The sequence below is a fragment of the Rhinocladiella mackenziei genome (genome assembly GCF_000835555.1).
Source record: "Rhinocladiella mackenziei CBS 650.93 unplaced genomic scaffold supercont1.1, whole genome shotgun sequence".
Taxonomy (NCBI): domain Eukaryota; kingdom Fungi; phylum Ascomycota; class Eurotiomycetes; order Chaetothyriales; family Herpotrichiellaceae; genus Rhinocladiella; species Rhinocladiella mackenziei.
In genome coordinates this window covers 3,256,968-3,284,066 of record NW_013550604.1, presented here as the reverse complement: position 1 = coordinate 3,284,066, position 27,099 = coordinate 3,256,968, and the positions used below count along the sequence as shown (strand labels likewise).

General features: G+C 50.3%; 11 protein-coding genes across 11 annotated transcripts; 6 read left to right on the top strand and 5 right to left on the bottom strand.

Moving 5' to 3' along the window:
• Positions 1-270: 270 nt before the first annotated feature.
• Positions 271-1,437, top strand: Z518_01158 (uncharacterized protein; the record flags this gene model as incomplete). The annotated part of the gene is made up of 3 exons (XM_013421759.1): positions 271-335; positions 427-671; positions 731-1,437. 3 exons carry the CDS (start codon positions 271-273, stop codon positions 1,435-1,437), a joined length of 1,017 nt encoding a protein of 338 aa, XP_013277213.1.
• A 635-nt stretch (positions 1,438-2,072) lies between these two features.
• Z518_01157 (uncharacterized protein) lies at positions 2,073-4,753 on the bottom strand (the record flags this gene model as incomplete). The annotated part of the gene is made up of 6 exons (XM_013421758.1): positions 2,073-2,975; positions 3,017-3,552; positions 3,599-4,189; positions 4,236-4,537; positions 4,585-4,671; positions 4,725-4,753. The coding sequence occupies 6 exons, from the start codon at positions 4,751-4,753 to the stop codon at positions 2,073-2,075; spliced, it is 2,448 nt and encodes an 815-aa protein (XP_013277212.1).
• Positions 4,754-5,228: 475 nt separating this feature from the next.
• On the top strand, positions 5,229-6,410 carry Z518_01156 (uncharacterized protein; the record flags this gene model as incomplete). Its single annotated transcript, XM_013421757.1, has 3 exons — positions 5,229-5,479; positions 5,543-6,251; positions 6,309-6,410. 3 exons carry the CDS (start codon positions 5,229-5,231, stop codon positions 6,408-6,410), a joined length of 1,062 nt encoding a protein of 353 aa, XP_013277211.1.
• Positions 6,411-7,185: 775 nt separating this feature from the next.
• Z518_01155 (uncharacterized protein) lies at positions 7,186-9,062 on the bottom strand (the record flags this gene model as incomplete). Its single annotated transcript, XM_013421756.1, has 7 exons — positions 7,186-7,250; positions 7,336-7,375; positions 7,595-7,780; positions 7,896-7,925; positions 8,013-8,545; positions 8,616-8,703; positions 8,766-9,062. The coding sequence occupies 7 exons, from the start codon at positions 9,060-9,062 to the stop codon at positions 7,186-7,188; spliced, it is 1,239 nt and encodes a 412-aa protein (XP_013277210.1).
• Positions 9,063-9,853: 791 nt separating this feature from the next.
• On the bottom strand, positions 9,854-12,352 carry Z518_01154 (uncharacterized protein; the record flags this gene model as incomplete). Its single annotated transcript, XM_013421755.1, has 4 exons — positions 9,854-10,893; positions 10,944-11,928; positions 11,984-12,091; positions 12,254-12,352. The coding sequence occupies 4 exons, from the start codon at positions 12,350-12,352 to the stop codon at positions 9,854-9,856; spliced, it is 2,232 nt and encodes a 743-aa protein (XP_013277209.1).
• Positions 12,353-12,948: 596 nt separating this feature from the next.
• Z518_01153 (uncharacterized protein) lies at positions 12,949-13,534 on the top strand (the record flags this gene model as incomplete). The annotated part of the gene is made up of 4 exons (XM_013421754.1): positions 12,949-13,026; positions 13,080-13,175; positions 13,228-13,415; positions 13,471-13,534. 4 exons carry the CDS (start codon positions 12,949-12,951, stop codon positions 13,532-13,534), a joined length of 426 nt encoding a protein of 141 aa, XP_013277208.1.
• A 202-nt stretch (positions 13,535-13,736) lies between these two features.
• Z518_01152 (uncharacterized protein) lies at positions 13,737-15,207 on the bottom strand (the record flags this gene model as incomplete). The annotated part of the gene is made up of 2 exons (XM_013421753.1): positions 13,737-15,135; positions 15,188-15,207. The coding sequence occupies 2 exons, from the start codon at positions 15,205-15,207 to the stop codon at positions 13,737-13,739; spliced, it is 1,419 nt and encodes a 472-aa protein (XP_013277207.1).
• Positions 15,208-17,317: 2,110 nt separating this feature from the next.
• Z518_01151 (uncharacterized protein) lies at positions 17,318-18,730 on the top strand (the record flags this gene model as incomplete). Its single annotated transcript, XM_013421752.1, has 4 exons — positions 17,318-17,401; positions 17,424-17,924; positions 18,100-18,521; positions 18,586-18,730. 4 exons carry the CDS (start codon positions 17,318-17,320, stop codon positions 18,728-18,730), a joined length of 1,152 nt encoding a protein of 383 aa, XP_013277206.1.
• A 343-nt stretch (positions 18,731-19,073) lies between these two features.
• Z518_01150 (uncharacterized protein) lies at positions 19,074-21,008 on the bottom strand (the record flags this gene model as incomplete). The annotated part of the gene is made up of 3 exons (XM_013421751.1): positions 19,074-19,097; positions 19,270-19,580; positions 19,661-21,008. 3 exons carry the CDS (start codon positions 21,006-21,008, stop codon positions 19,074-19,076), a joined length of 1,683 nt encoding a protein of 560 aa, XP_013277205.1.
• A 3,757-nt stretch (positions 21,009-24,765) lies between these two features.
• Positions 24,766-25,876, top strand: Z518_01149 (uncharacterized protein; the record flags this gene model as incomplete). Its single annotated transcript, XM_013421750.1, has 5 exons — positions 24,766-25,015; positions 25,070-25,143; positions 25,195-25,279; positions 25,331-25,537; positions 25,593-25,876. The coding sequence occupies 5 exons, from the start codon at positions 24,766-24,768 to the stop codon at positions 25,874-25,876; spliced, it is 900 nt and encodes a 299-aa protein (XP_013277204.1).
• Positions 25,877-25,896: 20 nt separating this feature from the next.
• Z518_01148 (uncharacterized protein) lies at positions 25,897-26,292 on the top strand (the record flags this gene model as incomplete). Its single annotated transcript, XM_013421749.1, has 1 exon — positions 25,897-26,292. One exon carries the CDS (start codon positions 25,897-25,899, stop codon positions 26,290-26,292), a length of 396 nt encoding a protein of 131 aa, XP_013277203.1.
• Between the last annotated feature and the right edge of the window lie 807 nt (positions 26,293-27,099).

The window sequence follows — 27,099 nt, the reverse complement described above, 5'->3', positions numbered from 1 at the left end:
TTTCTAAAAGTTAGCGAGTCGACGTCGTCAGCTCTCCGTCTCTCCTTGTTAAGTTGAGAAGGGAGACAAGGTAGCGAGCAACGTTTGAAGGATCCAAGCCCAGCCTCCGGAATTTGCACCGAAGCATTCGCCCAGGTTACGCCGCCGACCACCGTTCGAACAAAACTTCGCAACACATATTTTGCTTGATAAAAACCCCTCCCTCTGAGACCATTCCGCTCCCCACCGTCCTCCGTGTGGCCTCGTTAAGGCCTCCTCTGTGCGCCCAACATGGCGACCAAAACTTTCAAGCTTCTCTGCTTGGAAAATCCCCTGCTCGACATCCAGGGCGTAGGGTACGTTCAAACTCACTCCTGACTTTACGGGCATCCACTTTCACGATCTCTTATAGCGTATCTCATTCGGCAATCGCTGATATTTGTACAGCGACCATGCCATGCTGGAGCGATACGGCCTCAAACTTGACGACACTCTCCTCGCCGAACCCCACCAGATGGGCCTCTACGACGACCTGATCAGGAACCGCGGTGCCAAACTTATCCCTGGTGGAGCTGCTCAAAATACCGCAAGAGGTGCACAGTACATGCTCCCTCCGGACTCAGTGTGGTACATTGGCTGCGTTGGAGACGACGAGTATGCAAAGATCCTCAGGGAGAAGTGTGCGGAACAGGGTACATAACTTTCAGGCATGTCCGGAGAAAAAAACAAGAGCATTAACAAGGCTTTGCAGGCCTCCATGTTGAATATCGCGTCGACCCGTCTACACCGACAGGAAAATGCGGTGTCATCATCACCGACCACCACCGAACCATGTGCACACATCTCGCAGCTGCCAATGAATACAAACTTGAGCACCTTCTCCAACCGCACATCTGGTCCATGGTTGAAGCCACTTCGGTCTTCTACGTGGGCGGCTATCACTTGACCGTTTGCCCACCCGCCGCAATGGCACTTGCAAAACACGCCGCCGAGGCCAACAAAATCTTCATGCTATCCCTCTCCGCCGGTTTCATCCCACAATTCTTCAAGGATCCGTTGGCCGAGATCTTGCCTTATTGCGACTTCGTGTTTGGAAACGAGAACGAGGCAAAGACGTGGGCAGAGTCCCAAGGCCGATCTGAAATTTCCATGCAAGAATGCTCCAAATTGATGGCGAAGGCACCCAAGGTGAATACCAAGAGACCGAGAGTCGTCATCGTCACTCAAGGCACAGATCCAACTATCGTGGCAGTAGCGGAAGAAGGCAAGGAAGTTGAGATCAAAGAGTACCCCGTGGCGGCTATTGACAAGAATCTCATCAACGATACAAACGGTGCTGGTGATGCCTTCGCCGGCGGTGTCTGTGCAGGTGTTGTAGAAGGCGATCCATTGGAAACCTGTATCAGCAAAGGACATTGGTTGGCAAGGCTTGGTTTACAGGAATTGGGTCCTTCGTAAGTCAACTTCCATTCCCTTTTTGGATCATCTTGGATCTCACATCCGAGAATCCTACTCATTTCCCGGCCTCAAATACTTCCGAACTGCCTTCCCATTAATAGCGCAGGTCTTCTTCCGGTCATACCTTCTGACTCTTCTCACAGATACCCTTGGCCCAAGCAAACTTATCAGGCGGAGTAAAGCTTGCATAACCCCGACCATTGCAGCCCTTGGCGGTATTTGGCAAGATTCCAGTCTTCTGCTTTGACATTGTACCAGTATGGCGCTTTATGCGGTCTAATTCAACAAGACCGATCATTTTTGGCACGATACTACGTCTTCCACGACTTGACGATGAGAAGTAATGCCAACTAGAATCCGGAACCATTAGAAAGCAAGGTCCTTCGAACAGGGTAGATGACGAATAGAGAACCCGAAAATTCTAGCCGACGTCATTGGATTGATCTACTCTTGAGTCTTTGCCGTCGACGCCAGATCCCGCGGTAGAGACAAGCGTGTCAAGCGAACCCGGTTTGACCTCACTATTGTCACTCCTTGCGCACTAAAGTTCTAATCGGTTCTCACCGTCTCCTTGACTAACGGAATCAAGTTCGACGACAGACTCCTGTCATACTCTGCAGTGCTGCAGTCCCGAACTATCCGGTCTGACCACTAGGAGGCACCTGATTGCCTTTGTGCCGTGGGTCACCAATAGCACCAAAAGGAGATGGATCCGGAGATCGGTGCGCAATGACTGTCTCTTGCACCGGAACTGGGCTAAACGCATTTTGCCAAGATGAAGATTGAGGCTGGAAGTGATCATGTTGGCGAAGCCAGGGATGGTTTTGAGCAGATTCGTAAGGGATTGACATGGTAGGATGAAAGGATTCCGCTGACGAACTCCGAGTTTGTATTTCATGTTCCGTCTGCATAAATCCGGCGCGAAACTGAGCGGAACTGCTTAGATACGAGGCCGCTGTCGTTGTATCCGGGAAACGGTGAGAAGACTTCGGACGAGGTGAAGATCCTGACATCTCTCCAGGTTGTGGCGCGAAAGGACTGTTCAAGAAGTCAGGTAATGTCGGCATGCTCGTCTGATGACCCTGCAACATCGGGAACGATGCATGCGACGATTGTTGCATTTGTCGCACTAAATCTTGAGCGGTAAGTCTGGTCGGTTGCGACCGCGAAACCTCTCTCTCACCGAATGACTGTGCGACCGGCGTTGACAAAGTCGAGGTCGGCGTACCATGGAACTGACTTGCTTTGGTAACTGACTTGGGAACTTCGGGTTTCGTAAGATTGTTTACCATTCTCTCCATCGTTTCCGAGACTTCGGCCTCTGAGATGATTTCGTGGTGGCTCAAAAGCTGGGCGGCGGTGCGTGTGGATCGGTTTGTATACTCCGTTTCACCACGACCTAGGCTTTTCCTTGAGCTTTGATATTTCGGAGAAGCCGTGCTAACGTTCTCGAGTTGAGAGTCATTATCCTCGTAAAAGTTGAAACGATTATCTGCGAAATAGAGAGGAATAGACAATGATTCAAAAGGACCCTTGAGCTATTAGAACCGTCGGCTTGCTACACCGGGTTCAAACTCACCTGTCTCTTGCAGAGGTAAATGCCGTCTCTGACCATGCACTTGATTCGATAGAGCATTTCGTCTTCGGACGACCGGGGGTCGAAGGCCTCACCGTCGTAGGAAGGTTTCATCTGACCGGCAGCATCCAGGAAACGAGTTTCTCGAACGAAATCGCTGAATGGAGTAAAAGCCAGGGTATCTTGATCCTCGTCCAACATGTACGGCAGCTCGGGCACCTTCGTAAGGGAAAACGTCGACGTGAACAGGCTAAGAGCTTCTGCATAAATCCGCCAGAGCTCTCTCATTCGGGCTTTCTCGCTCACAAGAATGAAGGGCACAGTGCTCAACAGCCATCCACTATATAATCTGAGGTGGGGAAGAAGCCGGCGAGTGGTCGCAGTGATTTGAACGGGTCTGTCGGGATATTTGGTTGTAGTACCATCGGTGCCCTTTACAAGGAGTTGAAACTCATCAAGTAAAAGCTTCAACAAAAGGGAAAATGTACGAGCATTGAAGTGTTGTAAAATCTCAAAGGATTGGAGTGCTGACGGATCACCTGGATTGATGAGAAGTGAACGATGAACCACAAGGACACTACATACCCTGGACCTTTTTGGCAGCACACTCCTCGGCCGCGATATTGATTAAGCAGAACTTTCGAATGATGGTGTCGAATGGTCGTTCTCGAAGTTCATCTGCAAGAAGCTCCAGAATTTCATCCTGCTGGTCATCAGATGCAACGAAGTCTTTCTCTAGACAATGAGCATGAAAGAGGAGGAAGCGCTCGTGCAGGTTCCTGCTCGCTTCAGCCGGAGCATCGCCACTCGAGATTGGCTCGCCTTGGGATGACCTCGTGCGAATCTTTTTGAATTTAAGTTCTAGGTTTCCGTTGGCTTGGCGAGGTGGATCTTCGACGGAAATCGCTCGATAGAGGTAATAAACACTGCGCAGATGGTCTTGGTCCGTCAATGCAATGACAGCTAGTTGATTGTAGGCCATTCCTAAAGTCGGGTTGAGTTTGATGGCGAGGTCATAATATCCTTTGGCAGGTCCCCAGTTACGCTCTTTGGTTTGTAACTCCATCTCTCGATATCTAGAAAGATCCCCTAGCTGGACCAGGGAAACGTAACATGACTTCAGGATTTGTTTCTTGAGCGCGAAATCCACTGTCTGAGGAACATCTCGTGAGAGTGCTTTGCAACGTCAGTATGGCATCTGTCATTTCTGGTATGCACTTACGGCCGAGTTTAAGCTTCCCGGCAACATTAACGACCTCTGGGACATCCCTGAAATGGGAAGCGAGTCGGTGTATATAGCCACGATAGAAACGCATGCTCGACTTGACGAAGTCTAAGAAGAGCTTCTCGGCCTTTCGGCGCTCAACATGCTTCTTCTTGCCATCTCCCTCACGAAACTTGGCAAGAAATGGTCTGAACTTGTTGACGACTCTCGAATGTGCCTCCCATAAGCGGGCTTCAATATTTTTGCCCGCCGCTGCAGCAAAATCGATAAAGATGAAGTCTTGACACGCTGACCGAAACCTGAGAGCGTGAGCCACCATTCACCTCCGCGGAATATGTCCCCTTACTTTGCCAGCTGGTGTTCTAGGCCTGAAAATACAGGCTCATTCAGTGCTAAAGAGACAAGGATATCCTTCTCTGTACGATCTACATTTCTGTGCGCTCCAGTGTCAGTGTGTCGAGTCATATGCCGGGAGAATGTACTTACTTGGACGCCTGTCTGTCGATATCTTCCATGATGGGTTTGACGTAAAAGGATAGGTCATTGCGACCGTCTTCTTGGTCAGGACAAGTGTTTTGCGGAGGTCGGCCAAAGCTGAATGCGGTCCATTAGGATGGAGGACAACTTTTCCCGGCTCTCTGCGCAGCCGAGAAGTAGTATTTTGTCACAGGGACTTTCAAGATACGTGCGGGAAAATGTGAGGATGAGGTGCTGTGTTGCGAGTTGCCAGAAACAATAGCCCGGCCTCGAATCGACCAGGTGCAAGGTGTGTGACTGGTGGACATGGCGGGGCGCAGCCGCGTTTTGTGCCTGGGAGGCAGAAGTACTCCGCACTAGTTTCTCCGTAGAATCTCGTGACTTGCTACTGCAGACCATGCAACCAGTTTCCGCAAATTAATTTTCGCGCGCTTCGAGGAACTCGATCAATTGAATTTTGGAATTTTCAGCGGGCACTCTACCATCTTTCTTCTGCCTTTTTAAGCTATCAAGATGGCGAGCTCTCATCTCCCACTTCGCCTCACCCGTTTATCCCGACCATTTCTCAATTCCTCCGTCTGCAATCGTTGCTTGCAGACTCGACGGTCGCTTGCGACTCAAGCAGCTGCTCAACAGATTCAACCAGACCCAGAACTGGAAGAACAATCATCATTAACAGAATCTCCAAATCCAGACCCCGCAGTCAAGGATTTCGATCCTCTAAAATCTTCAAGATCACGGCGGCGTCAACTACCTCCCAGCAGGTAAGCCCAGCCTCTTCCTAACCCTGGGTGGACTAGATTTCAATCCGTACTCATACTCGACAGATATCAGTTCCGCAGTCCTAAATATGATCGCGGACCACTCCATCCTCATCAACCTTTACCCCCCTCCGATCCTGCCAGCCGAGAATTTGTTCCGGGCCCATTTTCTTCTCCACGACTCGAACTCGCGTATCACAACATCATTGCCCCTGATTTCATGACGATGTGCTATCAACATACACCACCTGGCTTCAGACCGCCAGAAAAAGGACCTCGATTGCGCCCATGGATTGGAGATTCACCATACTTTGCTAATCGACAGCTCCGAGGACCGCGTGGCGGTGATGTCCTACGATTATTGAGAAGACCAATTACTTTCCGAAACGTTCCGATGGTTGAACAAGTCACAGTACACACATACGTGAAGGGAGCCCTTCACAACTCATCCTTCCTCCATGTAGCCGGCATGGTGATACAAGCGATCACGAATCAAAGAGCCGTCGTTCATAATGCCAGAAAGAATGAAGCCGGTTGGTCAGTAATTAAGGGCAAGCCTTGCTCTCTTACTTCAAATCTCAAAGGCGAAGATATGTATCATTTCTTGGGGAAACTGATCAATCTTGTCTTGCCACGTATTAAAGATTGGAATGGGATCAGGGCCACGACCGGAGACAACAGCGGCAATCTTACCTTTGGCTTGGAGCCTGAAATGGTGGCAGGATTTCCGGAAATTGAAAGCAACTACGATGCTTATCCACCGAAGATGATCCCGGTTTGTTCACAGTCGTATTATCCTTCGGTCACCATCTTCACTAATTTTGGGCTACAGGGCATGCATATCACGATTCACACTACAGCTAGCTGTGACAAAGATGCACGACTCCTTCTCCAGCAACTCGGCATCCCATTCTATGGCAAGATCGTGGATTAGGTGATGTCTCATCGACACCTTGAAGACATCTCACCGATTCACCTTCCCAAATATAACCCTTCGCAACACTCCGGAAGCTCAACTGACGCATATGTCAACAACCAGACGCAACCTACAATGCATTGTCTTTCAACACTCAATAGCACCTCCGAACCTTTGGGACTTGAATCTCGCCGAGTCAGAATGACTTTCTGTCCAGGAACACGTTTTATCCAGCGACGAATTCAGCCAGAGCCCCATCCTATGGCAGGATCGAAGGACTATCCATACATGGACCGTTGGTATGATAGTAACGGACGCAGAAAAAGGGGGCTGAAAAATTCAAACGACCCTTGGCCTGTAGCGGGCTTGTGGATTCAACACACAGACCAATTTGAAAGACTCTTACGGCGTACCTTGGCTTCGAATCCCTAATCTCCTCAACCCATATCAAGGAAATTTGTCGCTGTTTATTGCCAGAAAGAAAACTGCAGTTGCAAGCCAATACAGTACGCTTGGTAAAGATAGTTAAACTACGTACCCAAGACTAGATACACGAGCACCACTCAGTGTGCGCTACACACTGTCGGCTCATTGGACCCCTTTTTCCTTTTCACTTTCATCTCCTTTACCGTGACCAGAACAAGCACAGCACAGCAGTCTCGGGTCTCACCTTCCCTTTTCCTTCCTCCCTACAAGATAGAAACTGACATCAAGACTAACAACGTCGGAACTAGTCTTGTTTCGTCTGATAAACCAGCTCCCCCACCATCTTCTCTGCTCACCCCAACCGCGATTACTGCAGATTCTGATTCAATCCGGCCTCAATCTGTGCCCAGAGCCCGAGGATCTTGGGGTCGCCTACATACAGCTCGTAAGCAGGCTTTACCAATGGGACGGACAACCGAGAATGGTAGGATAGTTGGGTAGGATAATTGCCACTTACCGAAGGGAATGATTTGAGAAGCAATGATACCACCGATACCCTAGGGGGAGAACATCACGTTAGTCCAGTCGCCATTCCAAATTTTGATAAGCACCTCCCAGGAGCAGCGCGAGGAAAACGAGTTGTGCTATCTGTGTTTGTCGGCTTGAATCACACTCCACACTTCGAGCTGAAAACGGATTCCCTACAACACAGATAATCCCAGGACCGCAAACAGGCGCAGACAACGAAAAAGAGGGTAATGGCAGAGTGAACGTACTCTCTTCCTATCCGCCCACCAGAATAGATTCGGCAAGCCTGCCCACCAGCCTGTTCCTTCACTGTGGACGGCCGATTCGCGCAGGTGGAGGAAGAACGTCAGACCCCAGCCTTGTGGGATATCGTGGGGTTCAGGATAGAGTTCTGGTAGAGGGTTGGAGAGGTTGAGTTTGGGTGGAGAGACGCCCTGCCACACATACATCAGCACTCCGTAAACTATGGTGGATCGAATCTTCTGTTAGGCCGGGCAAGGTGGAGCGTGAGTCGGGAAAGAGGATGCATGACGAGGGAAAGAAACGTACATGGCGCCCAAAGTTCGGCATATCTGGGATCTGTTGTTTAAATCAATCAGTATCAGCATCAATATCCAAGAAGACAAACGGCTCTCGTCAGAGAAGGTACGGGGGAGGGGGGGCCACCTGATTCGTAAACATTTCCTGCACCGTCTCCTTCTTGAGAATCCTCTGGCCTGTCCCCGGATGCACACCATCATTCAACAACATGGCAATAATCTGACAATACTGAGCCGGCCTCGCGAAACAGCCCGCACCACCCTGATGGAACGTCGCCGCTATTTCCTCCTTGCTCGTCGCATACAGCGGGCGCCGATTCAAATGCCCATCCAGGTTTAACGACAATTTCCCATCGGGTGCCCGGGCATTCATGTACGCGAGATTCATCTTCATCTCATCGGTAGGGAACATGTTGATGTGCGTGATGCCCATGGGCTTAAAGATGTATTGTTGGAAGTAGTCATTGAGTTTCATGCCGGAGACACGCTCGACGAGCTGTCCAGCCCAGTCGATGTTGATTCCATATTCCCAGACTTCACCGGGTTGGTTGACGAGCGGTTGCGACAGGTAGTCGTGGTAAGAGCCGGAGAATTCGTCCAGGCCCTGAGCACCGGCCCAATCAATCAGTCGTTGGTCGAAGAAGGAGTAGCCGAATCCAGCTACAATCCAAAACCAAAATCAGCACCGCAATGTGGAAAATACGTCAATTTCATATGGACAGGACCATACCGGTGTGAGTCAGCAGCATTCTCAAGGTAATTGCCCTCTTCTTGGGGACCAGCTTGCCATTCTCATAGACTTGCACGGCTTTCAATTCCTGTCGTACCCTCGTTAATTCGGCCTTGAGGACCAGTCTCTCAAGACGAGGTCCGAACCTACCGGAGCAAGTTTCTCCACAAGAGCCGAGTCGTCCAAAGTCAACTTCCCCTGTTCAACCAGCTGCATACACGCAATCCCGGTGATCATCTTGGTACAACTGGCGATCCAGAAGACGTTGTCCATCGTCATGGGTTGATCCTTACCGACCCCAACCTTGCCTGACGCATGTTGAAAGATCAGTTCCCCATTCTTGTTGACTGCAGCAAATACCACGCCAGGGGCGCCGGTAGGATCGGATGTCAGCGCATCAATCTGGGCTTTTAACTGTGGAACAGCTGCTGCTGCTACCTTGGCCATTGTGAGGGCCGATTCAGAGAATAGATATGCTAGTAATGGTAAGTGGATATCACCAGGATATTGCTGTGTCAACGTAGAAGGCCCCTTTTTCGGTTGGCAAGTCTTCCTCAAGTGGTCCAACTATGAAAAGCATCTCGATCTGCAAGGGCGGGGGTAAAGGCCATATTTGAAGGGATTCGATCGATGTCCGGAGCCGGTTCAACGGGCAGTAAGCGAAAGCATCGACGTCGAAAGGTTTGCTCGATTCAGCTCAACAAGAATGACGCTCATGACTGCATGAATCCTCACCCCCAAGATCTCTCTCATTGGGTGTGTTTAAAAGTCGGATCCGCCGGTTCGGTCTAGAGCAAGGAGGGGGGAGGAGACAGGACTTGTCCCCGCATCCAGACCGAAAACTTTTTTGTTTGAACGGAGCTTAGCTTATCTCATTTCTGTTCATCGTTGGAAGCCGAGGAGTATCGACAGCAATCGTGCCAAGCGGGTGAGGTTGTGGTTGGGCGAAAGCCGGGCATGGGAATGAAAAGACATCACTAGGGCATTTCAGGAAGATTATTCAGCCTTGTCGTTGACCAAGAGTCGACGAAATTCCTCTCGACCGACCAGACTCGTACCAGAGATATACTCACTTTCCCCTTGCGATTAATTGCTCTTCTGGAACGTGTCCTACCTAGCCAAAGTGCAGCAATAATTCCCTAAGCAAAACTGACCGTCCGTCATGATCATTTCAAGCGCGAAAATCTTGACTGATTGGACAAACACTGGCGGTCGAAACGACAAAATGCTCATGCGTGTCACATCACACTGCACTCTCGATCAGGTTTCTCACCCCTTACTTTACTTCTTGACAACCGACTACGACTCTTCTCTCGTCTATGTCCCTTTGGCAGTTCCACTCGAAGGGTGTTCTGCTTCGGGAGAGGTTGCTTGTCCGTCATGGTTCGATCGGTAACCTCTGTTACATGAACTTCGGCTTGGATCGTGTTTCCCGGTAGTTTCTCTCGGCTTTTCTTTCCCCCGAACTTGGACAATGTTCGGCCTAAGCCGTCACTCATTTTGCTCTGTGTTCTTGAAAGGGATACACTTTGCCGCTTGGGCGTATTGGCGCCGCCCGAATGGTTGGAGACACCGAGGGATGTCTCGCTAGTATGTTCTGCAGGTTGTTCCTGGAACGATACCACACTCGTTCTTCGTGTCTCTGCAGGCGATCGCCCTCGAGGGTCATCTCGTCCTGATATTTCGAAACTGAGTCGACTAGATGGTGGTTGATTTTCTGTCAAAGCAGAATCGGTCGAAAGTTCACTGACCGAAGCATTCCGATCCGATGTCGAGGTCAGAATATCTTCACCAGATGTAATATGCCCTGGGTCGCCTTCGATGGGGACTATCTGGTAGAAGAGCAAATACGGAGTCTCTTCTCTCAGAGCCTTTTCAATATCGACCATGGTAATGCGATGAGGAGCAAGATCGTCGAATCTCATCCAAGTTTGGGTGCTGTCCGTGAAATTGCCATCGAGAGACATTGGTGGAGCTGTGCCTCGAACCAGAGCAATGTAGTGTCCAGAGTCCACTGAATTACCTCGGTGACAGACGGCAGACTGTAATGACAACTTGAAGTTGCCATACAATTGGCCGGTCTCGTCCATATGATCATCTTGAATGAAATGAGGCACGCCGATTTCGACAGGGATATCAACTTGAGTGTTTAATCGAATGGCTTTTCCGGCCGACGTCATTGAATATCTCTTGAGGCATAGTCCCAGAACTGGTCGCTTGGACGAGAAATGGGCGGCAACTTGGGCATCATTTGTAGGCGCATTATCGGTGTACCATGCTAGCAGTGGTGGTCAGCTAAGGACTCAATGAATCGTCCAAATGACCTACGTATAAGACTGAAAAATTGCCACGCCGGCATCATCACCTCTTTCCGAATACTTCCGGCCCGCGGCCTTCCCGTTGAATCTCTTGAACCGGCTCCAGCTAGAGATGAATACCCACTCTCATCCTGTGGAGGGAAATAGCGTTCTTGAATGATACTAGGAGTTCGAAGTCGGGTGGTGGGCCTCATAGGTGACGTGTAGCTGGGTGACGAAGAGAGAGGAGTGATGGGTGAGGAGTCGGAATCTAGCTCGACGGTCTCCACATGAACGGCGGTCGTCTTTCTGATGGAATTGATCGTCGATCGCCGCTCCATGTACCTTCGAACTTCAATTCGGTTGTTGAAATAGTCTTCCAAACATTCTTCAAGGGTAATTTCACTCCTTTGGCCGGTTGGGTCTGGAGGAATGGCAACCTCCAAAAGCCTCTCGTTGACAAACTTGTGATCATCGGTGGTGTCCTCCTTTCCAGTGTGGTAGATATCCATCTTTAGAGTCAGCAAGGGTAGTTCAAGCTTTCCCGTGATGAACGTAAAAGCTTCCGAGGCATCTTGCTGATGGAGCGTGGCAGCCCCGTCCCATCCACATTCGGCTAGCGTGTCTTGCATCACCTTCGTGATATCTGTGGTAATGAGTCTGCCAGACCGTAACAGGTTCACCCAAAGTCGCAAAACAAAACCTAGCTTGTTTCGCGACACGTCGTCGAAGGAATTGTACAGCATGGCTTCGAAACTGTCGAGGCGAGAGAACATGGAAAACAGCGTCGCGTCCAGGTAGCATGTCACCCCCTGTCTATTTTGCGCACCAAGCAGTTGGGTCCTTGGATCATAGCTCGTGACGATACCCTCTGAGGCATCCGACATGGCCAGCAGAAGGCCGTATGCGGCATCCAGATCACCATTGGCTGAGATTGAACGAAGGGCCCAGAGAATTTGAGCATCCCGTAACATGACTCCCTTGGAATTGATTATTCGTTGTCGCAATGTCTCGACCTACGTCAATACTGTCAGAAGGCTATCCTCGTCCCCAGAAAAAAACACCCCCCACCTTATGTTCCTCGGCCTGATTCGTCGGGGGCCCATGAGCATCGAACAGACCATAGAAGTCAGACGCTGAGTTGGAATCGACTGCCTTCGAGGCGAGTTCGGGACTTGACTGGATGGAATAACGAGTCAGCATAGACGTGAAGGAGGGAGAGAACAAAGAAAAACCAAAATGGTTGGGGAAGAAATGCAGAAGACCCATCGCGATATCTAGTTGTAGTACAGATGGAAAGACAGAAGCATTGGATATTCGACGTGAAAGGGCGGGACTCACAGCGAAAGCAGGTTTCTTTCCTAGAGCCAGAGCACGGTGGTCCCGGTCACGGCTGTACTTGCCCTCCCGTTTGGAGAGGAACCTGCGGACCCCACTCATCGCGAAGTGTCGCGATGTCAGTACAGTAGTGAGTGAATCGTGTTACGCTGTCCGTGTGGGGTTCAAATGTTTCGAGACTGCGAAGAATGGGAGGGATGATTCAGACCATGGTGTTTGTCAGAAGGCTGAAGCCAAAGAGCGATGCCTCCCAATTTGGAAATTGACCAAGGCGATTTTGAGTGCGAGGTATTTATCGGGCCCGTTCAGGGCATGCCTCGGACGCGGCGGGCGAAATTCAGTCGATGCCGGGCGCCACAAAATCCGGGTTTGGGATTTGGATGTGGACTGCCTGTGTCTCCTAGACTGCTCCTGTTCTTGACGAGGGGTTTTTGCACAAGAATCTTAGCTCAGCAAATCTGGCGGTCTTTCTTGCCCCGCGGCGCTGTCCACTTTTGCAGACGACTTTCGCCCCGGCGCTCTGATTGGTTGGAAGCGGACTTCTTGCCAAGACTCGGAGCTTGAACTTCGAGGACCGCGACAGGGCAAGTGATCACCCTGCCCTTACCACACCTCCCATAGCTTGAACCAGACACGGGCACGACAGCCTCCTCTAATTCTCTCCATCCCCGGACTCGTCTTTATCCCCTCCTCCGTCCATGTCCACCGTCACGCGAACCTTCCGCAACCTGTGGAGGGTTGGCCTCAAAGAATATGGACACCAGCTGCAGTACATTGTAGATCATGACGAACGCCCTTCGATCGCAGAGAAGCTCTGACATTCCACTAGGGCGATACCAAAGCCGGTGTTCTGATCGGAACCGACCGATACGGCAACAAATACTACGAAAACCTGGAGGAAGACCTTCCCCTACGGACACGATGGGTACGGCGCGCTCCCCGAACCCGCATTGAGATATTTGGCTAAGAGCCGGCAGGTCGACTATAAGGACAGAGAGCTTGACGCCAGTCAAATAGAACCCGGATGGCATGCGTGGATGAGCTACCTGGTTGACAAGCCCCCAGCGGAAGACAAGGTCATGGCCGTTGGCGTGAGACCTTGGGAACCCAAGGAGCCCAAGATCAACCTGACAATGAGCAGAGGAGCTTACCGCCCATACTCGACGTGCGTGATCCCAATTCCTCCCTCAGCTGGCCGAGTTTGATTGACACAGGAACAGGACAAAACCGAAATACAGTGCTTGGGATCCTGTCGCCAAACCCCGAGACGGCTCTACTCCCTAGGCAGAACGAGACATTCGAGAAGGAGCAGATGTCGACCCAAAGTCATAAAAGGGGTGTTACTTCATCGAATACGTGTACAGTTGCATGCAAGAGGAGTTTCGGGAGGTTCCAACTGAAAAGACAAACAAGAGGCCTTAACGCAGATTGGGGTATCTCAAACGCGCCATCCCAAACCAATCTCAACGCCCCATACCCGTACCTTTCATGCTTTTGTTGTGCGCCGATATATCCTCGCAGGTCCCAATTCCGCCCGAACCTCGTCTAGTTGTTGGAGACCGAATTTCTCGTTTCCATTTTTCCCGCGTTTGCCCTTGGCCCCTCTTCTCTTACCTCCACCCGGATTTGCTTTGTTCCAGTCACCCAGAAATCCATCCATCATACTGTCAAAATCCTCTCGGACTGCCCCGTCGTCTGCAAAGCTCGTCGTCGAGAGCTGTGACATCTTGGACCGCCCGGTCATCCCCGATGCGAACGACATTTGACCATCCAGATCATCGAATTCATCGCCCTCATCCAGTGAATACATCCTTTCCACCTGGTCGAATCGCGCATCTAGTAATTGTAGACCAGATGTTCGGGCAAGAGTTGATGAAGTCATGGAATATGAACTGGGGTTTGTCAAAGCACCTTTCCGCTTCTTCTGCCGCAATGGTGTACCATTCTGCGTGTACAGTGACGGTGCCTTGTCCTGGACGGCAGAAGCCGCGATGATCGATTCTGCGGCTTTCGGCTGGAGCTTTCTGGCACTTTCACACTTGAATTTGGCAAAATCTCGCAACCATTGTCCATCTTCTGCTGCAGCCGCTTCCGCATCCGGAGACGGACCTTTATCAGTGATTTCTGCTTTGTCAGCCGTTGGAGCAGTCGATGGAAGCTTCAATTCCAAAGGCTGTTGGGCGGTCTTCTCTGTTACATCCGACTCCCAACCACCGTCGTCGTTGTCGTCCACGAAAGTCGCCTCAAACTCAGCCAAGTCGAGTTCACCGTTGCGGCCGTCCTTGGCCAGGGCACCGAAGATGTCTTCCTCGTCCTTGTCGTCCACATAGGCATCATCATCCAACGCTTCCAACACTTCTCGCAATCTGGGGTCCATGTCAGGTTGGAATCCTGCGATTTCATCCGGAACATCCTGTTGAGTCTGGTACGTTCGAGGCCTCGTTGACGTAGAAAACGTAGAAGTCAAGTCACTGCCGGCCACGCTCTGCTCGTCAAGTGACACTTCTCGCAGTGTATCTTCCAACTTCATCATCTTCGCTTTCTCTTTGTCCTCCCCTTGAACCTTGGCTAGAGTAGCTTCAATGAAATGCGAACCCCCAGGCTCTTCACCCACGTCTCGCAAATGTTGCATGTAGTCATAGTTGGTGTCGTCAAAGTAGATTCCGTATTCGGCTGCCTCGCCCTCATTTTCTCGCATGCTCTCAAAGTCCAGGTCATCTTCCAGGTCCTTCAGGTGTAAACCCTCTTTAGCCGCGCTCTTTTGAGAAGAGGATCCCGGTCCGGATACTTGGTACAGCGTTCGCTCTCCGGCGGTCTCATCATGTAGAGCGGGGTCATTTTGCGGGCGATATAGAAGGTGAAAAGTTTGTGCGTTGTTCTTGTCGCTGCTCCTACGTCAATTTCGACATCTTGCAAATAGGATTTGTTTAAACATACATCCAGCGTTTTCGGGGCATTTTGATTCGTATTCAGATCTGGGGGGAAAAATAAAAAAAAAGAGTCTGCATACCTAGTTTGGCGACCGAGTTCCTGCGGCCTTGGCGCGCTAGTCTTGGACATAAAGCGGCCTCTGAATCGTCTATTCGTGGTTAGATTCCCGATGACCATTATACGGGAGTTTGACCTAGAGTGACACTCTTCCTGACCAACCCGTCTTGTTAGAAATTACGTGAATCAAAAATGAGGTTGGAGTTGCCTGTGCTACTTCGGTCCAAACCGGCCTTTCAAGCGTTCTCCCTCATTTTGAGCAAGTAATATAACCCGGAAACGGCACTCGGCTTCATAGCAGGTGCACAATCGCTTCGTGACATCCATTTTCTGCTCAACCAAAGAGGTGAGAGGCAATCTTGATCAGGAATCGAGCAAGGCGCGTCCCTTTGTCCAAAAAGTTCTAGACACCTTCCTGTAGGGGCTTCATAATGAGGTCGCCTCTTACACTTCGAGATATGGGGAGGGTTGCCTTTCAACGGCTTCGAATTGACAGCTTGGTTGCATCAATGATCGATTTTGCCGGAGAATTACCTCACGAATGGAAACCAAAATGGGAACAGCGAAGACGTGATGCTGGGGAAAGATCTGGGACCAAGAGAGGAAGGGCAGCTCTCCAGCGCTCGATTGGAAGAAATCTTTCACGATCGAGTGCACGAACCAGAATTGCAACCTCTTCTTTCGGTGATTCAGGGTTTGACAAAGTTCTCACCATTGGATGGCATTCCGGCGTCGCCGGCTCTAAATTCATGAAATCCTCCAACAGAACAGACAGCCGAGAACAGTCTAACTGTAAGCACACCTGTGACCTTTATATCGCACTGATTTTTCGGCTTCGGGAGAAGATGTATGTAATTCGACTCTGTATCCATGCCCGATCCTGGCAAGCAAATTAATGCATGAATTCACAAGGTGATTTTTAGAGATACCACGAGCCGAGGCATATGCTAACAAGAGAGGGATCACTCACAGCCAATTAGAGACTTTCATCTCGACGCATATAGTCCTCACCATCAGCAAATGGCATTGAATCCAAAGTGGGTGCTCTCACTCACCGTGACAGTCATCGCACAGGCAACATCTTGACCAGCATCTCAACCGGTGAGGCATTTAATGCCGGTCATTGCTTTGCCTTGGAGTGTCAGCTCCGCTTACTGCAGAGGAGTTCCCAGGCCAGGAATATTACCGTAACAGCCACAGGAACCATTCCCTGGATGACTAGGGCCATCTCGCTTGGGAGCAAGAGTGTCGACGGTGGTTCCGGTATTACGACTTGTCGAACAAGGTTTTCCTGAATGGTTGAACAGTAGTAAAAGCCCCTTTACTAGGAAACGGGGTTGTCACCCCTATGTAGAATATAGGGGCAGAAATAGGAGAAGAAAAGGGGTCAACTCAACGTGTACACACCCCAACAGCCTGGCAGGACCAGTTTCGAGGTAGACAGAGCATTCAATACATCTCAAGTTGTTCCCCAGTTCGACACGACTCTGTCGGAAACGCCCTCGAACATATCACGCCATGGAGTTAACCAAGCTCTCTCCTAGGTTGGGGCCTCTTCCTCGTCACCATCGGATAGAGTGGCCCTGCATTGCTGGCCGGAAAGGAAGAATCATCAGATGATTTTGTGATTTCTCTGAAATGATAATAACAATCCATACCTACAGTACTGGTACAGTGAAACTCGATCTTGGCCCAGCACGCCACAGCGGGTCAACAAAAGAATCCAATATCATTTTGTGGATCATGTGTGAAATCCATTGGAGGGAGAAGGGGGCCTGAATTACTCGTTCTGACGTATTGCTGTAGTTGGCGAGTTTCGTTGCTGTGAATATAAGTTTCCTGTGCAATCACTGGACTTCTCTCGCTCAGTTTGCACCACTCTGTGTCCCTACAACACATGTCGACTCCATCAGACAAAGTTTGGGACGTCATAGTGGTCGGGTGGCTTAGCAGGCGCTGTCGTGTCCAGTCGGCTCGTCGAGGACTGGAAAGATACCAGCGTGCCTACTCCTGCTGGCAAGGCCCTTGGTGGAAGCACAGCCATCAATTCATGTGAGGCGGACAAATCTCATTGTGACTATGATTCTGATAGGCACTGACAATTGGTCGGAAGGCATGTGGGCTCGAGAACATAAGGCTGAGTATGACGATTGGGGGGAAGTCGTGAACGACCCAAGGTGGACAGCTGCTATATTTCAAGAAAGCCGAGACTATAGCTGACCCCGGAGTTGACACGTCACAGCACGGAGTAGACGGGCCCATCATCTCAACAGGTGTCTGGACCACCGGGCGGCATTTCCCTCTCCGAGAGCCCATACGCAAAGCATGGGCCGAGCTAGGAGTTAGTTCCAACCCGGACCCTAACCGTGGCGACTTGATAGGCGTTGGCGAAGTTAGTGAGAACCGCAAGAATGGACTCCGTCAAATCTCAAGCTCGGCGTATTCATTGAAGGGTGTGACAGTCTTCATTGACACTTTGGTCAAAAGGGTTCTCATCTCCAAGGACGGAGAGACCCTGCGAGCAACGGGTATTGAGTGTGCAAGTGGCTCCGCATACTTGGCATCGAAAGAAGTCATTCTGTCCGCCGGAGCATACCGGACACCACAGCTCCTCATGCTCTCCGGTCTGGGTCCAAAGGACCATCTGGCTTCGAACAGCATCGAAACAGTCTTGGACCTTCCGGACGTGGGCACCGGCCTGCGAGATCACCTTTTTTTTTCAATCAGTTCTAGGAACTACGAACCCAGCAGACGGCTTGGTGATTGGATCGTCAAATCCCCTATTTGCTCAGCCAGAGTTCGCCTCAGGATTTCCTGTTGACTGGCTAACCTCGACAACTGTACCCGAAGATGGCTTGCAGAAAGCGATTGAACGGGACGAAGGCAGAGTCCCGACAGCCTCCCACCCACTATTGAAGACCACTCGAGCTTTCATCGGGACATTGATCACATACGCAGTGGCGTATCCTCTGTATCCAGTTAATGGCCCCGGCGGATCCCATATTACCACTCTTCTGATGGCCGTCCAGCTAACGTCCAAAGGGAGCGTTCGGCTGGCATCTGCCGGTCCGATCGATAGCCCGCTCATTGATCCTAACCTTTACGCTACAGAGGTCGATCGTTATGCCATCCGGCAGGGCGTGCGAGATATAGCAAAATTGTTACTGGAAACAACAAATTGCAAGCGCTTCGTTCTCAAAGAAAAGGCACCGGATTCTTTCCCGCCTTTGTTAGCGAACGCAAGTGATGCGGATATCGATGCTCGAATCGCTCATTCTGCAATGTAAGCCGCCTTTGGGCTCCGTGTATCTCATTTACCTTCTGGCTACCAACATCTTGAAATCCAGCTCCTTCTGCCATCCCATGGGGTCGGCCGCCATGGGAAAGGTTGTTGACAACAATCTGCATGTTAAGGGAGTTGAGGGACTTAGAGTGGTGTATGCCAGCGTGATCCCGGTTGCCATCTCTGCAGCTCTCCAACAAGCCGTGTAGCTCTGTCTGAGCAAGCTGCCGACATCATAGCAAGTGCTCTGTAGAAAATTGATATCCCGTCCTGGTGGCTCCGATGTGAATGCAGCGTTTCATCTCCCACGGCAAAATCCTTCTTTGTCTTCTATCTGAAGCACCTCTATTTCGTCATGATAACTTGAACCCTGACTGAGTTTCGTGGCGACTCGGTCGGTCACCTTTTCAGCTGGTGACACGGCTCAGAGATATTGGATCCTGCATGGTAACAGGTTGCCCGAAATAATGAAAGGCGCAACGCGCTGTTGATGTTTGCGAATTAGACAGTATTAGGATCATCCACACGATCCTTGTTCATAGAGGACGTAGATTACAAGCCATATGGGACAGGTCCCTGAAAGAGGATCAACTGGAGCTATGGAAGATAAACATTCCAGGAAGACGACCACCCACTGCAGTGAGGCAGCAATCATCTCTACCAGGTATCGCGCAGAGAGCGATGCTACTGGCAAGCAAAAATAAAACGTAGAGGAATTAAAAGCTTTTCGACAGATTCTTCCACCTACCTGCCCAATCCCCCACTCCACAGGGTCACTGTCGTCGTTCTCCTTCTTGACCTCCCACAGATCATGTCCAACGCATGGTTTGCACCAGAAAACACCCTCTGGGTCCCATTTCTTTTTAATGTCTAACAATCGTGGGTAATTCTCGCCATAGAAGTCTTTCTGCCAATCCGAGTTGGTGGGATCGGCTTCATTCAAGTAAGCCCCAGATGCCGGAGCGATCTCCTTGAGAGCTGGTACTGCCTCTTCGCGGAGTGACCGCACAAGCACACCTTTGGCCGTGTCGTTAAGAGCAGGCCAAACGCGGACCAGGACTATCGAGCACTAGTTAATTCTGCACAACAATAAACTTACCCTTAAATTGGTGTTGGGAAGGGGAAAGGAGGAAACGTACCCACATGTGCGTATGCCCTCCGCCACGCAGGGTTAACAGCATTGCCACCACCAGGAATTTGCGCTTTTCGGACTCCTGGCCCTGCTACCAAATAGCCCAGCATTGGGAAAGGCTGAGGAGATGATGTTCGCAGTGCTCTTTTCAACATTTTGAAGTTTCCCTTTAGAGCTGGTTCATCTAAGAGCCATGACCCGAGTCTGCCATCAATACCGACGGCCTGGACATTCCCACCCAAAATGGATGTGGTGAAGTCGGAAATACGGCTCACAGATCCACTTGTAAGAACATTGTCCACGGACCAATCAGATGTGCGAATAGCAGCTTCAACGGGTCCCATAATCCCTTTGACCTGTTCACGAGTCTGTCCAGGGAATCTGAGCTTGCCCACAAGCCGTCCAACTGCTGCGGACGCTGACAGACCTCCTGGGAGCTGATCCGCATATCCAGACGGAGTACCGTTAGCGGTCAACATATACTCTCCCATAGCACCTGACTCCGACAGGGAAGGAATTTGTGAATGGAAGTATGGCGCCAAAGACCAAAATGTGTCCGAATCAGCTGTGGTATTGAAGTCGAAGGCATATTCAGTGCCGCTTATCGAAGGGTACGCCTTCATCGTGACAGACAGAAGAATAGCGAAAGTCGAGCCACCTCCGCCTCTCATCGCCCAAAAGAGGTCATTCTCGCAACGCTCATTAATGATATGATATTGCCCACCTGCGGTGATGACCTCCATCTCTAGGATCTGGTCTGCACCTAAGCCGTATCGGCTAGATACTGACCCATGCCCTCCACCTAAAATCCATCCTCCAATGCCAACATTCATATCACTACCACCAACTATGGTCAGATTGTACTTTGCCGCTTCGTTGTATATCTCAAACCAGCGCATTCCAGCAGCTATCTTGACGGAAGCATCACCCCCGTAACGGCGTGCACGAAAGTCATGCATGTTGACTTTGACGCCCCGTATGCCATGCGTCCAGATTGATAGCGAGCCAGGTCCAGATGACCTTCCCAAAAAGTCATGTCCAGTGCCTTTCACTATCAAGCGTACGCCAGTACTTTTGGCGAAATCCACGCCTCTTTGAACATCGAGTCTGTTTGTGGCCTCGATCACGTACGCCGGATATCCATTTGTTGAGCACGGTGCAGAAACATTAGGCAAGCAGGCATCGTCATTATAAGCGGAAGAACTCGGGTCATTGGCGTGCCAGGAAGAATTTGTCCACTGTTCTTGAACAGTCCTGCAGGACACATTGTCAAAGACAGGTTGCTCTGGATGACAGACCATGCCCGCCGGAATGGTGGCTTTTAGTCTCCCAGAAATTGATTCGTTGAGGGCCATCCATTGGGGCGGCGATGGCCATGTCGACGCTCTTGGGATAGGTTTGCAGCGGTAGAATGCTGCCGCTCCATTGCTAAGGATCAATTCGAGGATTAGAAATATCAAATATTTCACAGCTGTATCATTAATGATATTCAGCCATTTTGCCTCAAGGACTTAAGCTCGATGATGAGGTGTATTTCTTACCTTTGCAGTAGTGACCCTATCCATTAAGTTATCAGCTTCCAATTCTCGTAGAATACGCTTGATGAATGATATAGGGCAAAGGTCGGACGTTAGACAACTAAATGCCTACACCGGGAACTGTGACGAAGCCGCTAACCCAAAACAACTTTACTTGCGATTCGTCATTTGTTTATAGTCGAGGCTATATGTCTGTCCCCTTATCTTGATTGGTCCAGCATCCGTTTACCCCTGAACATGGTGACGACATCAGATTGGTTTTACCCTCTATTCTGAATGGTGCTGCCTGGTCCTTGATGTGCCTTTCGTATCACAGCCAGCCCAATATACGAGCATCTTTATTACATTCACCTGGTGATTTTCCACAGTTGACCATCTTAGCGATGGTCACGTTGCTTGGATATTGTAATATCTTATCTTGGCATCGCTGCACGAAACTTCGGAGGGGAAGGTTGAAACCCGTACCACGTCAAGGTCGTATCGAGCATGTGCGTCATCATTGCCGAAACTGACGAGGGGGCCAAAAGAAAGCATCAGGAATTCCTCTCGTATGGAGATCGAGAAGGAGCTCTTGTGCTCTTTCGGAGTTGACCATTCGACTTGTTCGGATGACGAGTACTTCCGCTTCGTCAAAATGTCCATGATTCAATCCATTGTTAACGGCTGGGCGGACACAGCACCTGGAAGCGAGAACTTGAAATGGAACCTGGCTCGAATTGCAGAGTATCTGTTGCTGGTTGGGATGACTGCAAAGATCGTCCGCTCGTTCGCGACTGTCGCTGACGGGCTTGAACGTTGAGTGGAGGCGGCCGATGTCAATAGATTTATCTTGTCTCATGTGGTGAATTCAGAGTCGTTTGAGGACATCATTGAATCCCTACTACCTGAGCTCAGGAAGAGAAGGATCTCTCGAGAATCGGTTGAGAAGTAGGGTACCACAATGAGAGAACAAGTTTTCGGCACGCCGTAGTTGTTGAAGGAGAATGAGATTCCTAAATATCAAGGACCTACCAACCATGGTATCTTGAGCCGAAAAGAGAGAGACTTCCCTGAATAAGAGAAGCATGTAGAGTTGGTCAACGCCCCCCCCACTGCAGAATTCGGTAGGACTCTTCAGCACCGGGCTTCGTCGCTAATGGGCTAGGGAGGCGTTACTCATCCAAAGAGTGCTAGGCTAGAAATACCATGTATTGGCTGCCCGGAATACTTAGAGACGGGTGAGGCTGAGACATTAAAGACCCCTTCCCCACCGAGGGATTTTTGGGGGTGGGCTGAGGATGTGGATTTTCTGCCAAGGACTATAATTAAAGCGGCCGCTCCCAGAAGATAGTTCTAGTTAGCGCATACATTCTCTTCCCGCCGCTACAACAACTGGAAAGTGGCTGCACGTGACCTCGGAAATTGACTTTCGCTTTGAATTTCAAGTTCATCCCTTTTGATTCTACCAAGCATTCGCATTCCATCCTAGGGTTCACCTCTTTCGGTCCACATTTTTGGATTCACGCGCAGTGGAACTGTTTTCCGTGGAGTCTATTTTGCGGGGCTGAGAAAGTGATCTTCAAAGAACTGCGGCAACTTCTTCGCTCTGATATCTCTCATATTTTGCACCAATCGAGGAATCTAGAATAGAAGGGGTTTGCTAACAAGGTATTTACGTTTGATGAATCCCTCCTAACCAAGCAGAATACAAATGTCTTCCTTGGGTTCGCACATCATGGACTCCAAGGTCATTTTGTTGCCTATGCAGTCTACGTGAGATGACCCCACCAACTTCTTTTGTTACCCCAGATGAGCCGGGCTATATCCTGGCCTAATGTCTCGTTGCGACGGCCTCCTTACAGGTTGTTCGACACAGCACCACGTGAACAGCGACGAACATCGAGAATATCCGGGACTAACAGGGGTTCAACAGGTCAAGCCGGGAATTTTAATAATCAAGACACCCTGAATCGGACATTCGAAGCTCCCCTTGTCAGGAACAGGGTATCTGTCCAGGATTCCCCCATAGCATATCCCCCAACGAGCCGAAAGCGGATTAGAAGGTGCAAAACAGAGTTTCTTTGTTAGGTGGCTGACGATCCACACTTCTTCCTGCAGCTGGACATGGCTCTCACAGAATGGACTATACGGATGGCGATGTTGGTCGGACGTCGTGGCAAACCTGCTGGCGTCACATCGATGGAGTGACAATTCGACAAACAACTACTATCTTCGACTCACTCCCCATTCCCCGGGGAGAACGCGCGAAACGGGGAAAGGGAGTCTATGACGAAGACATCTATTCCTCCGGACGCATTGTTTCCGGCTGTAGTGATCAACTTTTGTCGTTTGAAGCGCAGCATTAAAATGGCACACTGAACGGGCATGAGCTTGTTTCGAAGGCGCACCGCGCTTCCCTCAAGCTGGATCTCCGTGGACAATGACTTCATCGCGGGGACTGTGGCTAAGGGAAAAAAACAGAAACACAAAGTCCGCATCTGGAATATCAGAAACAAAAATGGAAGATATTGAGAACATTAACCCTCAAGCAGCTAGGGAGTATTCCTGATCCAAGTGGTCACGGATCGGACCAGCCGCTTAGGATGATTCAGGAGTAGGAAAACCTTCTGGGTTCTTACAGAAGAAACATACTGGAATTGGAGGACCAATGGCAGCATTTGAGTCTGTGACTTTCTTCCGATAGTCAATGGGTTTGATGAGAATCTGATCGTCGCAGAAACAGAGAACAGGGATGAGGCGGTGGAAACATGTGAATGTGGAGGAGAGAGCGAGCTGAGGAAATCACAGAGACAGCAGAGGAATTTTCAATTTACATGAGAATGGAGAAATACCGGAGGCAGTGTTCGTAATGAAAGATTCTGGGATGAGATAGCAATCATATCGGTAGGTACGTCGTCTAAGGTGAAGAAATGGTAGGGGCACAAGTATCTCCAGGCTTGGCAATTTGGCCGGGACTCTGACTAAGTCGGAGGCTGGTTTTTCAAGGTCGTCATTTATCGCACCAGGACGTGCAACAAACCTGATGGCCTTCTTCGACTTGTATCTCTGACCCCTGCACGCGACACCCATCGACCTTCAGCAACAAACAGACCCTCCGCCCTACGTTAACGTCCCTATCTATTCTTAGCTAGTGCATGCATCAGTCGTGCATATTCATTACGTTCCAGAAACCTGCGTTCCTCTCCGTCCTCGTCCTGCACCACTGGGTGCCTTTCCTCTTCCGACAGCTTATAATATTGCGTGCGAGGTGTACATGAGCCCCGTAACTCTCGATCCCCACCACAGACTCAAGAGCTATAAAATATGGGCCAGACTCTGTCAGAACCCGTGGTCGAGAAGGTGCGCTCATTCCCGCAAAGTTTTGTGCCAGCCGAGATCCATCTCGAGGCTGTGTGCGTGTGTGTGATCGATGGCTGCGGAACTCAGAAAGCAGCCTATGGCCAATCTTCCTGAATCTTCTCTCCCGACGTCCGTCGTGCCCATAGCTAACGGAATATCGCAATAGACATCCGATAGGGGCGCAGATGACTGTGTTCTATATGGTCTCTCGGCCATGCAAGGGTGGCGTATAAGTATGGAAGACGCGCACGCTGCAGTACTCGACCTACAACCCGAGGGAAATGGCCAAAACCACAAACCGTCGGTCCCAGACAAACGATTATCGTACTTTGGCGTCTATGACGGGCACGGAGGAGAAAAAGTGGCGCAATTCGCCGGGGAGAATATCCACAAGATTGTTGCAAAACAGGAGGCCTTTTCCAAAGGAGATATCGAACAGGCCCTAAAAGACGGCTTTCTTGCTACAGATCGCGCAATTCTAAATGGTATGAAGCCGTCCAATCAGGATTCTAGTACATGTGGACTGAAACAGCGACCAGATGCGCGGTATGAGGACGAGGTGTCCGGATGCACCGCGTCTGTCGGTATCATATCAAAGGATAAGATCTGGGTGGTGAGTGGATTCTCCCCTACTTGGCCCAACGCTTTGACTTAGCACTGCCAGGCAAATGCTGGAGACTCTCGCACTGTTCTTGGTGTGAAGGGAAGAGCAAAGCCACTATCTTTTGACCACAAACCCCAAAATGAAGGTATGAAGCGGACGAACAAGCCCAATTCTCGGGGATCTGACCCAGAGATAGGTGAAAAGGCTCGTATAAGCGCCGCGGGTGGATTTGTCGACTTTGGTCGTGTAAATGGGAACCTGGCCCTGTCACGTGCCATTGGCGACTTCGAATTCAAGAAGAGCGCCGATCTTTCCCCGGAACAGCAGATTGTCACAGCCTTCCCAGACGTGATTACGCACGAGATTTCGCCGGACGATGAGTTTCTGGTCATTGCTTGTGATGGTAGGACGTCTACAAGGATCTTCTCCACGGGAGGCCTGCCACTAACGGTGGATAGGGATCTGGGATTGTCAATCTTCTCAGGCCGTGATCGAATTCGTGCGAAGGGGTATTGCTGCCAAACAAGAACTACATTTAATTTGTGAAAACATGATGGACAATTGTCTGGCGTCCAACAGTGAGACGGGAGGTGTTGGTTGCGACAACATGACGATGATAGTCGTCGGTCTCCTGAATGGAAAATCCAAAGAGGAGTGGTACGAGACGATTGTCAAACGTGTGGCAGACGGCGATGGTCCCTGTGCACCGCCAGAGTACGGCAAGTCCCACCTGGATCCGTGAGACAAAGTCTGGTCTAACTGATGGCAGCTGAATTCCGCGGACCCGGAGTTCGACACCAATTCGATCATGACAGTCCGGATGAGTATGAACTTGATCTAGATCACCGATCTAGAAGTTTCGGTGACCGGACTGGTCGGATTATTTTGCTCGGAGATGGCACCGAAGTTTTGACCGATTCGGACGACACGGAAATGTTCGATCAAAGTGAGGAAGACAAGGATACGGCAAACCAGGTTAAGAAGGGGACTCCTCATACCTCGGATGTGGACTCAGCGCGAAGTGAACGAGAAGGGACACCGGCACCTCAGTCAGCGAGCGACGACCTCAAAGCATCCAGTCATCTTGACGCCTCCCATGGATCAGACACAGAAACCAAAGGAATAGCTGATAACCCGAGTGAGAAGAGAGCTGTCTGAATGGGATGTACGAAATGTGGAATGACATGACCGGGCAGATTCAGATTCATCACGATTCGAGATACCCATTCCCCCCTCAGTCCGGTGATGAAGGGGATCTTAGCATGCATGACTGTGACCATCTAGAACCAAATGGAGGACCCGGTTGTTGGAACACTTTCATGTGGTATTGTTTCCACATTGTTGAGATACAGCAAAGAACAGAGGCTAGCTCGATGCACTTTTTCCCCATTATGCATGGCGTGGCAGGGGAGGCGTATCGAGTCTTTTCTATTTTCCCACAGCATAAGAGCAGCAGATGTTTTAAATGGGCTGAGTTATCATACCCGCACCAAGCAAAGGTCGTGTTGTCTCGAAGTCCTCACGTGCCAAGGTGGCTGTCCTCGGTCCTCGTATTCGACCTGAAACTGCCGCATGACGTCGACCTGCAGCTCCCTCTCGACCAAACGGGCATCGCGACACCACAATAACTATAGTGACGGGGGATCGATTTCAATGTCCTGAGAGCATTCGCCGATCAACATTTCGGAAAAGAGCCGACGACAAGATATACCCACCAAAAATATCGCAAGGCTCTTTCTTAGACGTGCTCGAGTCGGAAGAACCGAGTCGGGGTAGGAATTTGGTGTTCACAACGGGGCCTGCATCCAGTGTGTCGGACGACAGGAGGACCTGAATCAGGAATATGTACTTTCTTGCCCAACTAAATCCTGTCTGACGAATGGTCACGGCCTTTGAAACATACAATAGCTGACAGGGGTTGTCACTGGCTATGCCACAGCAATAACGTGAGCAACAAAGTGGACA